Raw genomic sequence first — 12,378 nt, forward strand, 5'->3', positions numbered from 1 at the left:
CTGGGCAGGGACACGGTGCCGGTGGCCATTAAGAAGGGGTACCTGCAACCAAGAAGTCAGGTCTGGGTGACATGGCCTAGCAGGCCACTTCTGCTGCCCAGAGTAGCAGGCAGGGAGTCTCTGAGGCAGGGCATGTCCTCCTGCAGCACAACACCCAGCCTGGCAGGACCCTTGGCCACCCGCCTTGAGACAGGCATAACCCCGGGGGCACCCAGGAGAGCTGAGATCATCCAACACCCACCCCTGATCCCAGCCAAGATGCGTGTTTTTCAGGGCAAAGCATCCACCTCAAGACTTTGTGGGGCCGCTCATTTCCCCAAGGGCCAGCCCACCCACTCCAAGACGAGCAGCTCCAGGGCTGGTGACAGGGACAGGAGCACAGCCTGCAGGACCAGGCTGCTGTGGCCGCCATAGTAGCTCTCCCTCAGTTGGAAAGTGAAGTGGACACATGCGGGCTACCAGAGCCTAGCCACCGGCAGCTGTGCGCCCTCAAAGGCCAGTCCCAGGGCTCCCACTGCACCCCTTAGAAGGGGCTCCCCTTTCGAGAAGAGGGAAGGGGAGGTTGCCCCAGGTCTGAGCCCAAAGCAGAGAGGCCAGGGCTTGTCTTGCGGGGAATCGTCCCAGAGGCGTCAGGCAGCAAGTGCACAGGACACCTCCACTCACCGGTGTCACGCCGATGAAGACCCCTGGTGGCCATAGCTGAGATCAGAGGCAGGAAAGCCGCAGCCCCAGCATGGGCTAACCCAGCTCACGGCCACCATGGGAAGCCCGGGACTTTCTCCTTCTGCTCAGCCAGCCACAGTTGCCCACACCGGGCATCCCCACAAACGCGGCCAGAGGGGCCTCTGCACCAGGCCCCCCACCTCGTGGCTCAGAGCAGCTCCGTGTGCACCGGTCATGCCAATCGTAGCCCAAGGGGCACCGCAGCGGCCACTGGCACCAGCAGGACTTTCTGCTGGGAGCCTCCTGCAGGGAAGAGGCTGGGGGTGGGGAGGAACACGCCCACCACACGTGGTAAGGGAGGCAGGCACAGCCGTAGGCCCCACCTGGCTGCGGCTGGCCAGGCACCCCTGTACTGCACTGAGCGGAGGCGCCTCTCTGGGAAAGGGAAAAGCTCATTCTCATGGTCGCGAGCGAAGCGAGAATACCCACACCGCGGAATACCACACTGCGGAAGTCACCAGGGCACGCTGTGCAGAAAATGAAGGGCAGGACAATGCACATCGACGTGACCTTTTATGTAAAACTGAAAAAATAATTTCAAACAGAAACACATGGGGGATTTTTTTTCTCCAGAACCAAAAGATCCGCTGACAGCACTTCTGGGGAGAAGGTCTAGTAGAGAGGGACGGCAAGGGGGTTTTCGCTTTCTGTGATCTTTAGATTTTCTGGCCTTGTTGGGTATCACTTAGGATTTTCTTTCCCATCACCTAGCGTGACCTGGCTAAAGACATGACGGTTGTTTTGTTCTCTGTAACTACAAACAACCTGCATGTGTAAGCATTACAGCCTTGACAAAATCTGCATGTAATGATAAGCACCCGGAGTGGCTGGGCTGCCTGTACAGCCTGGAGTGGGTGGGACTGGCTGTGCTCCTGGGGTGAGCCCGCTCTCAGCCATGAGTCCAGCGAGCCCGAGCCAAGCTCCCGAGAGGGGCCGGATGGTCCAGGGACTTCCTCACCTTCGAGACAATGAAATGCTCCAAGTGCTTCTGTGCTCTTTCTGGAATAAAGATGCTAAACACAGGTGTGACCTCGTTTACAACACAGCGCCAGCACTGACTCAGGGGCGGATGCAGGAGGGACACCAGCTTCTGCAGCGTCTGGTGTGCGTGTAACTAACAGGCCACATTACAGGGGAATCCAGAGGAAGTCACCCCAAACTGCAGAGTCTGCAGTCCCCAAGGGAGCCAGGGTGTGCCCCTTGCATGCAGCTCACAGAACTGGTTTCTTCCTCTTGGGAAGCTGGGGCGGCCGCAGCTCTGCCGGCCCGTGGGCAAACGGGCAGCTGTCCGAAGGCAGAACACAGCCATCGGGGTGGTGACTGTAGAACCAGCACACGCGGGTCTTGAAAGCTTCTGAGCAGAGTCTCCGCTTTGCTTCCGAGTGAGGCTGCCTCTGTAGCTTCTCTTCTCTCCAGTCGCGAATGTGAACTCTCCCGTTCACAACTGTATTTGGAACAAAGAGAAGACATGGCCCAGTCATTCTCCTCCAAGTGCACCAACTCACCAAGGCCTGGGGCTGTAGGCCCCCGACACCAGCCGTCCACGCCTGAAGGGTGAGCACCCGTGGAGGCCGAACCTGGAGCCTTGGCCTGGAGGGGCGGACAGGGGGATGGGAGGGAGGGCCCGAGGGAGCAGGCAAGGAGCAGGCTGGGGGAGGCTGGGGGAGCCTGGAAGGGCCAGTGCCAGGGGCCTGGGGCCTTCAGGAGGCACACGCTGGACACCTGGGGCTGGGGCATGAGCCGCAGGGAAGCTGAGGGGGCGCTGCTGACAAGATCCGGGCTGCGACCATGGACAAGTGCCTGGGGCTGCACCAGGACGGGCCTATGGGCAGCGGCCAAGGGCGTGGGAGACCACGGTGTAAGAGCCACATGTGGTCCCAGGCTCAGGTGCAGCTTGGGAAGCCGCAGTGGCGTCTATCATGGAGAGCCTCACCTCCGCCTCAAAGAGAGAACAAGCAAAGCTCCCATCCAGGCAGGTGAAGAGGAGGGTTTACCTGTGCCCAGCAAAGTCAGAGCCCCCAAACGCAAACAGTGTGGGGAGGGGTATAGCAGCCCCACTGGCAGGGTGGGGGCTGCCACAGGACACGGGGACAGGGGAGTGGTACAGCCCCAGCGGCTGCCCGGGCCCCCCACCGGGCTGCCTCCTGAGCCAGCCACCCCCATTAAAGCCCAGACTCCACCCAGGCGTTCACCTGGCCATCTGACCCCCAGAAGCCAGCAACTCCACCAAAACATGGCCAAAGCAGCCACATCCATCCTGGTTTTCCCTGGAAGCTGTAAGGCCACCCGGAGACAGACACGCTCAAGGAGAAAGAAAGGAAGCTTAGTGAATAAATCTGGCTCTCCAGCTTCTAATGAGAACTTGAAAGCACAAATTAAAGCTTGGAGTTTGCTTTCAAACAGCCTCGTGTTGTGGCAATGATGAGAGTGTCTCTGTGGGCTGCCATTTATTAAACATTTTCCGTTAAGGCAAGGAAAGGAGCCACAGAGAGGCGCCTCACAGACGGAGGGCCACATGGACAGCTGGCTCCCCCTCGGAGCTGGCCTCCTGCACTGCTCCCCACAAGGCCGATGCCCAGCTTCCTTAGTGTGAGAGCTCAGGTCAGGGGAATATCACTAGGTTCCACTTGATGTCCCTGCAGAAGGACATGGCCCTGAAGTGCGTCCCCAAGGAGCCCCGAGGCGAGACTCCCACCAGGTGCCTTTGGTGTGTGCCCAAAAATGCAAGGAGCCCTCGGCCTGGTCCAAAGCCTCCACAGGGATCCCCACCCGAGGAGAGGCTGGCCTGCAGCAGGCTGTCACAGTGGTCTCGTGAGTTAAATGGGCACCTCGTCACGTTTCTGGAGCAACACCTGCAGGGCCAGGGGCCAGGGGGCCCGGGCACCAATGACAGAGGACCGGCCCTGGCAGAGATGGGTTTTCCCGAGCTCTCCCACGACACGCTCCCATGCACCCCCAGGTCCCAGGGAAGCTCCCTGCCGTGCCCCTCCTGACACCCCCAGCTCCCATCCTGGGGAGGCCTGGGCCGGGCACCTGCACCCACTCCAGCTGGCTCACAGGTCAGAGCACCAGCAGGCCTTCCCAACCGCTGTGGGAAATATGCTCCTGATCCTACGGTGGAATCACAGGATTCTCCTCCCAAAGTACTTTCCCTCCCACAATCACTACGGGCAATTTACCAGAACAGTGCTCCATGCTCAGGTTCTGATCAGACGTGACCTGGGTTGCAATCTCTAACCAGGAGAGACTTTGAGCAAGTCCCCACGTGAGAGGCAGCCACAAGTTCATCACGGCCAGCACAGAATGACAGCACCTCGGGCACAGACCACTCGGCCACGGCCCCGCCAAGCCCCTGCCCCCAGCACGCACCACCCGGGCACTGGCCCATCCCTCACAAGGTGCTCGGCTCCTGCAGAACTGAGGGCATCCAAAATCGCTCCAACCTCCTTGGCCCTGTAAACACGACCAGAAACTAGAGGCTCTTGTTTCAAACACCCTGGGAGATAAGAGCATACCCCGTGCATAGTTTTTGCGTGATCGTGGGCAGAATGTTTACTCAGTGCTCAGGCCCTGAGCTGCCTACTCAGAAGTGTTTCCAAAAATAAATGTGCCCCCCACACCCCCGCCATGTGAACTGCATAGGAAAGCAGTCACATACATGCATATTTATAGTGGGGGGAAAAAGCTACGATTTCACGAAGTCAAACAGAAAGCCACGCTGGGAAAACAGAAGGGCAGCCCTTCTGGGTTACAGCGGGTGTTTTCACGGACAAAGACCATGTGAGACGGAGAGCAAAGCCCAGGTAGCCATGCCAGAGCTGGAATACAGCAGGAACTTCAGGTTCAGGAAGACCGCCCCCCGGGCCTGCCAGCCCACACCCCAGCCTCTGCAGCCGCTCAAAACATGGAGACTCCAATTCAGCTTACAGGGCTCCATGCCATCACAGGCACTGCCCCCGAGAAAACCAGGTTTAAATGAAAACTAAGTCTATCTCCACCAACGGCACCTGGGCCACCCAAAGGCACTATAAGCCTGCGCACCTGAGCTCTCCCATGTGCATCCAAACTCTGCTGTCCACATGTGGGGGGTCGCATACTCCTGAGATCTCCTGTGCACGCATGGGGGGGCCACACACACCTGAGCTCTCCCATGCATGCGTGGGGGGTTGTGCGCACCCAAGCTCTCCTGTGCATGTGTGGGGGGGGGCTGTGTATACCTGAGCTCTCCCTTGCACGCGTGGGGGGCTGCACACACCCAAGCTCTTCCATGCACACATGGGGAGGGTCATGAACACCCGAGATCTCCCGTGTGCGCAGGAGCCATGCATACCCAGGTTCTCCCATGCATGAGTGGGGGCCGTGTGCACCTGAGCTCTCCCGTGCACACATGCGGGCCTTGCTCACCTGAGCTCTCCTGTGCACTCGTGGGAGCCATGCACACCTGAGCTCTCATGTGTCATGTGCACACACTGGCAGGGAAGATAAGGTGACAGCGCCCAACTCCCTTAGCTTTACAGGCTAGGAGTGGACAGATGCGCTTCATCAGCCATGGCCACTTGCCCCAAGTCACTGCCCAACCACTTCTCAGCAGCAGCACAAGGGTGGGGGTGTGGGGACTGACCCAAAGGAGCTTGGCTCAGCAGCTGCAGGGTGGCCCCAGGAGCACAGGAGCAGCCCCTGCCGGCCGGGTCTTCTCCGGACTCCACGTTCTCAGCACATCTTCAGGCACCATCACCCAGAACCCACCAACCTGTACGCCCTGCACCCACCTCCCAGAAAGAAGAGGTACTCAGCACCAGCCCACAGCTGGCCTTCCTGGGCCACCTCCCAGCGGAAACAGAATCAAGTGTGCTTCCCCAGATATAGTCTGAAGGAGCCAGATGTTGTGCTGTGGGGGGACTTGCACCGGGCCCTGCCCTTGACCCTTGAGGCCCCCGATGTGGCAGAGAGCGGGTGCACAGATGGTGACCCCACAGCTGGCCTAGAGCTGGTCACAAAGGTGTCACTATTCCCCTGCCGTCACAGAGTCCCAAGCCCTCCCTGCAGCCACGGAGGCTGCAGGCCACACCCTCTCATTGTGCCCCAATTCCACTTCTTCCCAGCACAGGCCTTTAACAAAGGCTGTTCCTCATCCTCTTTACCAAGTCCTGGCCCAGAGGTCATGTCCCCAGCACGGCCCTCCCGCCCCCCGGCGGTAGGCCTCCCTGCACATCACAACTCCAGTGGACACGCGCCTATGGCGCAACGGTGATACCAGACACCAAGATCTCTAAAGCCCCTCGCTGATGTACTCAGGGGTGATCATGGGCAGGCTGGGATTCACACTAAAACACTTCCACAAAGAAAAGAGGGAGAGGAGCTCCAAGAAGGAAACAGGACAAATGGCTGATCGCGCTCTAAGTAAGGGAACTTCCTTCTACCCCTGGTCCCCATGTGAGTACCTGTTCTGCATCCCCCTCCCCACCAGCCTGGACACTCCAGGAGGCCAAGAGCAGACTGAGTGAAAGGGCACAGGTTCCTGGGCCCCTCTATACCACCTGGCTGTCCTGGAAGCCTGGAGCATGGGGCAGGAGGGGATTGAGAGCCTTGCTCCCAAAGGCCCGGGGCAGACACACAGGGCAGGGCCATGACGGGCATCGGGGCTCCCTCCTCTAACTGCTGGGAGCTCGGGATGCTTCCAGAATTCAGGTAGCCGAGGGCCAATGCAAGTAACAACCCCCCCCACCCAGAAAGTCCTTCAGTGACACCCGGCCCAGAGGCTTTCAGACTTGCTCTTCCTTCCATGTGAGGCGTGAGCACATCCCAGACAGGGTTAAGGCCAGACGTGGCCAGGGGTGCCATGCCTGTGGGGGCTGGGCTGGAGAAAATCAGACAAGAGGCATGGCCAACATCCCTTTCTGGTGGAAGGCGCTCAGCGGGCAGAAGCTAGGCATGGGCAGGGGGACTCTATCCTCTCTCTCTCCCACTTTCCTAGGTACCTAAATCTCCTCTAAAGCAAACTTTACTCATGGGTGCCTGGGTGCTCAGTTGGTTGAGCTTCTGACTCTTGGTTTCAGCTCAGGTCATGATCTCAGGGTCCTGGGATTGAGCCCCGTATCAGGCTCCGCACTCAGTTCTCTCCCTCTGCCCTTCCCCTCAGATCACTCATATGCACACACTCCAAAATAGATCAATCTTTTAAAAAATTTAAGAGAAAAATAAAGCAAACTTCACTTAATAGAAAAAGCAGGGACAGGGATGGCAGAATCTGTGGGGAAGAACCTTCTGATTCAGGAAAGCTAGGCGTGTCCTCCACATCTGAGGAATGAGTGTGTTTCCGGGCTTAATCCCTTACCTTCAAACACCTGATGGTTGTTTCTGAGCAGCGTCTGCAGGCCTCCACACTCCCGCTTCAACCTCTGCAGCGTCTCCCCGGCCAGTTCACGGGCCACTTCTGCCAAGGAGAGGCTTCCTGCGGAAACCGGGTTTCCCCAATAACATAAAGGCCGATGGAGACCTTAAACAGGCACGATGCCTATTGCCCGGGGACAGTGCCAGCTCCGTCTGTCCCGGCCCCTCAAACATGTCAGGAGGAGGGGCCATGAGATTGACTGTGGCTCTGAGGCCACGCCACATGGAGTGGGAACGACATGGCTGAGCCACCACCCCCCGGGAATGCCAGGGACGTCCCACCTGCCAGGCCCTGTACCTGGGCTCTTGCCTTCGCCCACCGGATGACTGTGCAGGCCAGCAGAGACAGCCCTTCCTTCCAGACATGGAAAATCAGTGCCGCCGTGCAGCCCAGCCCCAGACACCCAGGGGAGCAGCCGTGCTGTGCCTGGGATTCCAGCTACCAGAGCCAGCCCACCTTCACGATGCACCTCTCAGCCACCTCAAACCCGTTCCGAGAGCAAGCGGGCCATCTAAGGAGAAGGCTGAAACCCTCGCAGATGGCCTCCCCTGCCCCTCCTGGGTCTGGCCCCGCCCCAGCTGCCGGCGGTGGTGCTCACACACACAGCTGCACACGGCCTCCCCCTGGTTGCTCATCCTCGGCCGTGTGTGTGTCCTGACCCAGCTGTGAGGGCAGGGACCACCTGCTCCGACCCTGTGCCCCCTGCAGAGATCACTCAGGGCCTGGAGACAGACCTATGCCTACGTCACACAGGGGCAGGCTGTAGAGGGGTCACTAAACTCCAGCAGCCAGAAGGTGGGAAGACCACCCGAGGGCAGGAACCTGTGGGCTGAGAGGCCAAGGGCACAGGTCCACCCCACCGGAGCACCTCAGGCCAGCCCCAGACACCGAGACCCATGTGGCACAATGGCCCCCCAGCTCTGCAGGGGTTTCCACTGGGCAGGCAGGCCCTGAGACCCGACACCTGATGATCAACTATCTATGTCGGACCAAGAAGACCCAGGTGGTTACCGCTGGGAAAGTGCCATCCCAGGCACAGGCATGGACCTCCTGAACTCAATCACTCCTGGGTCTGAAGGTCGAACTCCCCATTTTCAGATTCGCACAAACGTCTCTGAGGCACCTGCCTGCCTACTGCAGGGACTCCAGGCCCCTCGAGGCCCCACTGGAAGCCCCCCACCCAGCCTGCCTTCCTCTTTACTCGGGCCCCACCTCAGCAGGGCACAGCAGGAAGTGGGGCACCAACCCACGGAGCAGGCCATAGCACCCAGTTACACGGGCGGTCAGCCACCTGCAGCAGGGGCTCTGGCAGAGGCCGCCGCACATCCCTAGAGAGGCCCTTCAGTCAGACGCCACCAGGGTCAGTGATCCACAGGGAAGGGGAGTTGCTCCACAGCCCTGCCCCGTGGCACGTACACCAGAGCCGTGGAGGCTCTGGGCAGGACGACGTCACCGGTGGGGGAGAACAGGCTCGCCGCCTGCTCCCGGGCCCCCACTCACAGGCAGCCAGGCAGCAGCCCCAGACAGGCTGAGGTAGGGCTCCCCCGGGCCCTCCAATGACTCCCAAAACTCAGAGGCAAGTCTCAGGCGCCGCCCAGCCCAGCCAGCTCCACAGCGCCCTCTGGTGCCGCCGCTCAGGAAAGAAACCAGCTTGGACGGGGCAGCCGCCTAGGACTGGAAACACTCACTTTACAAAACTAACGGAAGCCCACACTTGGTTCCCTATCTCTCCTGAACGCCACTGATTTCAGCACGTTACTCATCCTATGAGGACAATCAGATATAACTGTCTCCCTTTCACCACGTCTGAGTTTTGCACTTGGGGGATTTCAAAGAGAACCAGGTTATCCGACTACGTCTCCCAAGTGTTACCCTATTGTCAAGGCGACAGTGTGCTTTCCTGGCATTCAGGACTGTTTTCCGTTTGGAACCCCTATAAACTGAAAATAAAGAGCTCCACCCCCTGAAGCCTGGACAATTCTGTGAAGGTGAACTAAGGGTCTTGAACACCATCCCTCTGCCCTCAGTGCCTTCCTCTGAGGGAATGGAGTCCTGAACATTAATGGGAACTGCAGGGAAACCTTTAAACAATGAGAGTGTCGGAGGCCTGTTCATCCTCGATGTCTCTTTAAAATACATGTAATTAAAAACAACCACACAATTTCAAGTTGGTCCTAAAGGAGAGCTGAGCCACCACCTGAAAGCCAGCAGGCATGTGGCTGCCGGGGGCCTACCTCCTCGGTTCCAAGCCTTCGAGCTGCCGCTGGAAGCGCTTCCTGTGTTTAACTGCTCTCCATCCAACAGCAAATGTGCCACTTGCAAAACCACTTGGTCAATAAAATCTCGAGGAAGGGTGGCACAGTTCCTCACGCGCTCAGCTTTCTCTCTAGGCTGAAATCCAGACAGCCAGAGTTGGTCGGCCCAGATCTCTGCCCCTCCTGTGGCAGCCCCGGTGTCCAAGGCCTGGTGCCCGTCGGGGTGACCTGCGTGTTCCACCATGGCCCGGGGTGGAGGAGGGACAGACGCCTCGCCAGGTGGGCTCATGGGGCGGCCCCGCCTGCTGTTAATGTACTGGGTTCTCTGCTCATCCATGGCAACTTCCCCAGCAGGTGGGTATGTTCTGGATTTCCCGATGAGACAAACCTGCGTGTGAAAAACAGCAGGGTATATCACCAGGCTCCTAGAGCATGGCCTGGTTTCTACTCAACTCTCTTGTTCTGCAGCACAAATTAAAAGCTTTAGACATTTATCATGAAAGAAATGCTTACTCTAGGAACCAGTATCAATAAAAACGTCCAGAATAATCCAAGAGCAAAAGCCCAAGAAGAATCTCAAGGCTCAGACGTTGAGGGCCCTAACACACATGTAACAACAGAGCCCCCCACTGAGCTTACGGCCGTGCCTGCTCTGAACACTTCACTTGTGGGCTCCTTCGTGTGACCCCAAGCATGGACGCTACTGGGAAGCCAGACCTCTCCAACTAGGATGTCCTTCTGGACACCTGGTCCGATGAGGGGGGCACGTGGCCCTTGCAGAGTACCTGGGGCAGCACGAATGCTCTCTTCAAGCTTTCTCCTCTATATAGCCCAGAGGAAGGCGGCCGCGCAGGCGTCCCCGGGGTGAGCGAGGCCGGTCTGGCGCCGCCGCCCTGGGTACAGCATCTCTCAACGTCCTCCCCGAGCGAGAGCTACAAAACCAGCTTACAGGCAATGAAAGCAAGCATCAGAGCCACCCCTCACTACACTCCAGCTCTGCCACCTGTTCCCATGTGATCCTGGGCAGGTGACATGATGTTGCTGTGTGGGGACAAATGTGCCAGGTGCCCCCATTGAACAGCACGACGTGTGCACACCTGCTCTCGCATCTGCCCCCCAGTCCACCGGGTTACAAGCAAGCCGAGGCTCAGAGCGATGCAGGGTACGTGCCCTCCAGCAAGACAATGGAAAGACTAGTGCAAAAACCCAAACTGTGGGACCCTTGTATGCACATGACCCAAACCTCAGCGGTTCCCGGGGGGACTTGCTGACATGAGGGCACTTATGAGAATAACACCGTGGCTCGAAAGCACAGTCCCAAAGGAAGCTTTCAGAGTGATCTGAGTGGTGTATCTGAGCAATGATGTACCCGAGGCCCCGGGGGCCCCACTCACCGCCACCACTGGGTGCCCACAATGAAGGTGCCGTGTTATCGCCTCCCCTCTGGAAACACGGGGACACAGGTACGGTTTGCAATGTGTGCGACAGTTCGCGGCGAGCAGGGGGCAGAGCCAAGAGCTCACCTCCTATCTGTCTTGGGTCCTTCTCAGCATATCAAGCAATTAAGCAATCAAGCTTCTAATTTGGATATGATGGGTTTCAGTGTTTTGCTGGTCAAAAAAGCACACTGACAGCCATGGAGTCTGACAAAAGGAAGCTACCAGAGATTATCACAAATCGGTAGCTCAGAGGGTGAGCGGGAAGGCTACCCAGTCCACTCTGACCCCTCCGGCAGGGAGGTCACACTTGCTGTTTTCACAGACTGGGCAAGGGCCAAAGTTTGTCTGGGCAAACTACCTTTCAGGCAAATCTGAATTAATGGAGCATGTCACGAGAAAATGGGGACTCATTTGGAACTTCTAACCAGACTTCAATTTGGGCCAATCACTGGGGAACCCGAGGAGTCGGAACTCAGAGCGGGCAGCCCCAGACAATACTCGGGCCACCACTACACAAGTCAGGCTGACGCCTACTCTGGGCAGGTACCCGAGGGCCACGTGCAATTTCTGGGAAGGAAATGAAGACTTGGCGAGCGTCCTGCAAAGCCACCACGGGAGGGGCCGTGGGTGCAGAATGAGCCCTCCGAAGGCCACCGGTGGTTGAGACACTGAGATCAACACAGGCAGCTTCTGGAATGCCCCAGTGTTGAACGCCAGCAGTCCTTTTGGTTCTGTGACACGACCCTCAGCCCCCCATCCAGATGCCAGCACCCCACCGAGGACAGCGAGCCCATGGTGACCAGAACGCACCCTTTTGGTTGACGGAATGCGCAGGCAGTCCTCCTCGACGTGAAACCCGCAGGTCAGCCCCACTTCTGTGATGAAATCAAGGTACTCTCGGTACTGAGTCTTCCTGCTCTGCCTCCGGGAGTACTTCCCGGTGAAGTCAAAGAAGCAGCAGGGAAGGACAAAGAAACGGCAGCCATAGGAGGACCTTCAAAATCAATCCACCAAAACCGAAAGAAAATTCAGCAGGAGAGCCACGTGGCTATCATGCCTCGGGATAAGACGTGTGCTGGCGGCTGCTCGTGTTTTCTGATGAGAACATGAATAACAGCTCTCCCTAATTCAGTTTCCAGAAACAGTGCAGCATGCCATACTTTCTTCATAAAACATGAATCTAATTACTTTCATAAAAACCTGCTCCCTCGCAGCTGTTCTCCTCAACTGCAACATAAGACTTCCAGAAGCACGTGAGGCTTCAGCCGGGAGGACAGGAGCTCAGAGGCAGGCATGGCAAAGACTAAGATGTGCTCCTTGACCTACATTACCCTTGGAGAGCCAGGGCAGTTCCAAAGACCCTGGATGGCAGACCATAGCCACAGAACATTCAGGGCGACATCTCCTCCTGAGCCAGAAGGGCCGCCGCCCCGCATGCAGCCCCTGGGCTGAGAGAGAAATATTGTTCCAAGGGCCACCTTGTCCACAGACTTTTCCTTTGAAGACCGACCCTCGCTGTCAGAAAACAACTTCCAAGGAAACACGACCTGTCTCCACACCAGCTATAAAC

At 58.1% G+C, this 12,378-nt stretch overlaps 1 protein-coding gene across 5 annotated transcripts in view; it reads right to left on the reverse strand.

Annotated features, from left to right (window-relative positions):
• Positions 1–12,378, reverse strand: part of TRMT44 (tRNA methyltransferase 44 homolog) — a 39,301-nt gene that overhangs the window by 14,429 nt on the left and 12,494 nt on the right. For 2 of the 5 annotated variants that reach the window (XM_047718747.1, XM_047718751.1), the window contains 4 exons: positions 11,619–11,802; positions 9,349–9,757; positions 7,058–7,174; positions 1,224–2,167 (listed from right to left, as the gene is read on the reverse strand). In XM_047718747.1, the coding sequence (XP_047574703.1) occupies positions 1,935–2,167; positions 7,058–7,174; positions 9,349–9,757; positions 11,619–11,802 (943 nt within the window). In that variant the 3' untranslated portion in view covers positions 1,224–1,934. Of the gene's footprint in view, positions 1–1,223; positions 2,168–6,260; positions 6,265–6,470; positions 6,581–7,057; positions 7,175–9,348; positions 9,758–11,618; positions 11,803–12,378 lie in introns of those variants that run through there. The other 3 variants (XM_047718749.1, XM_047718748.1, XM_047718750.1) reach the window with 3 other exon arrangements.

This window comes from Lutra lutra, chromosome 2, assembly GCF_902655055.1.
Source record: "Lutra lutra chromosome 2, mLutLut1.2, whole genome shotgun sequence".
In the NCBI taxonomy this organism is placed as follows: Eukaryota; Metazoa; Chordata; class Mammalia; order Carnivora; family Mustelidae; genus Lutra; species Lutra lutra.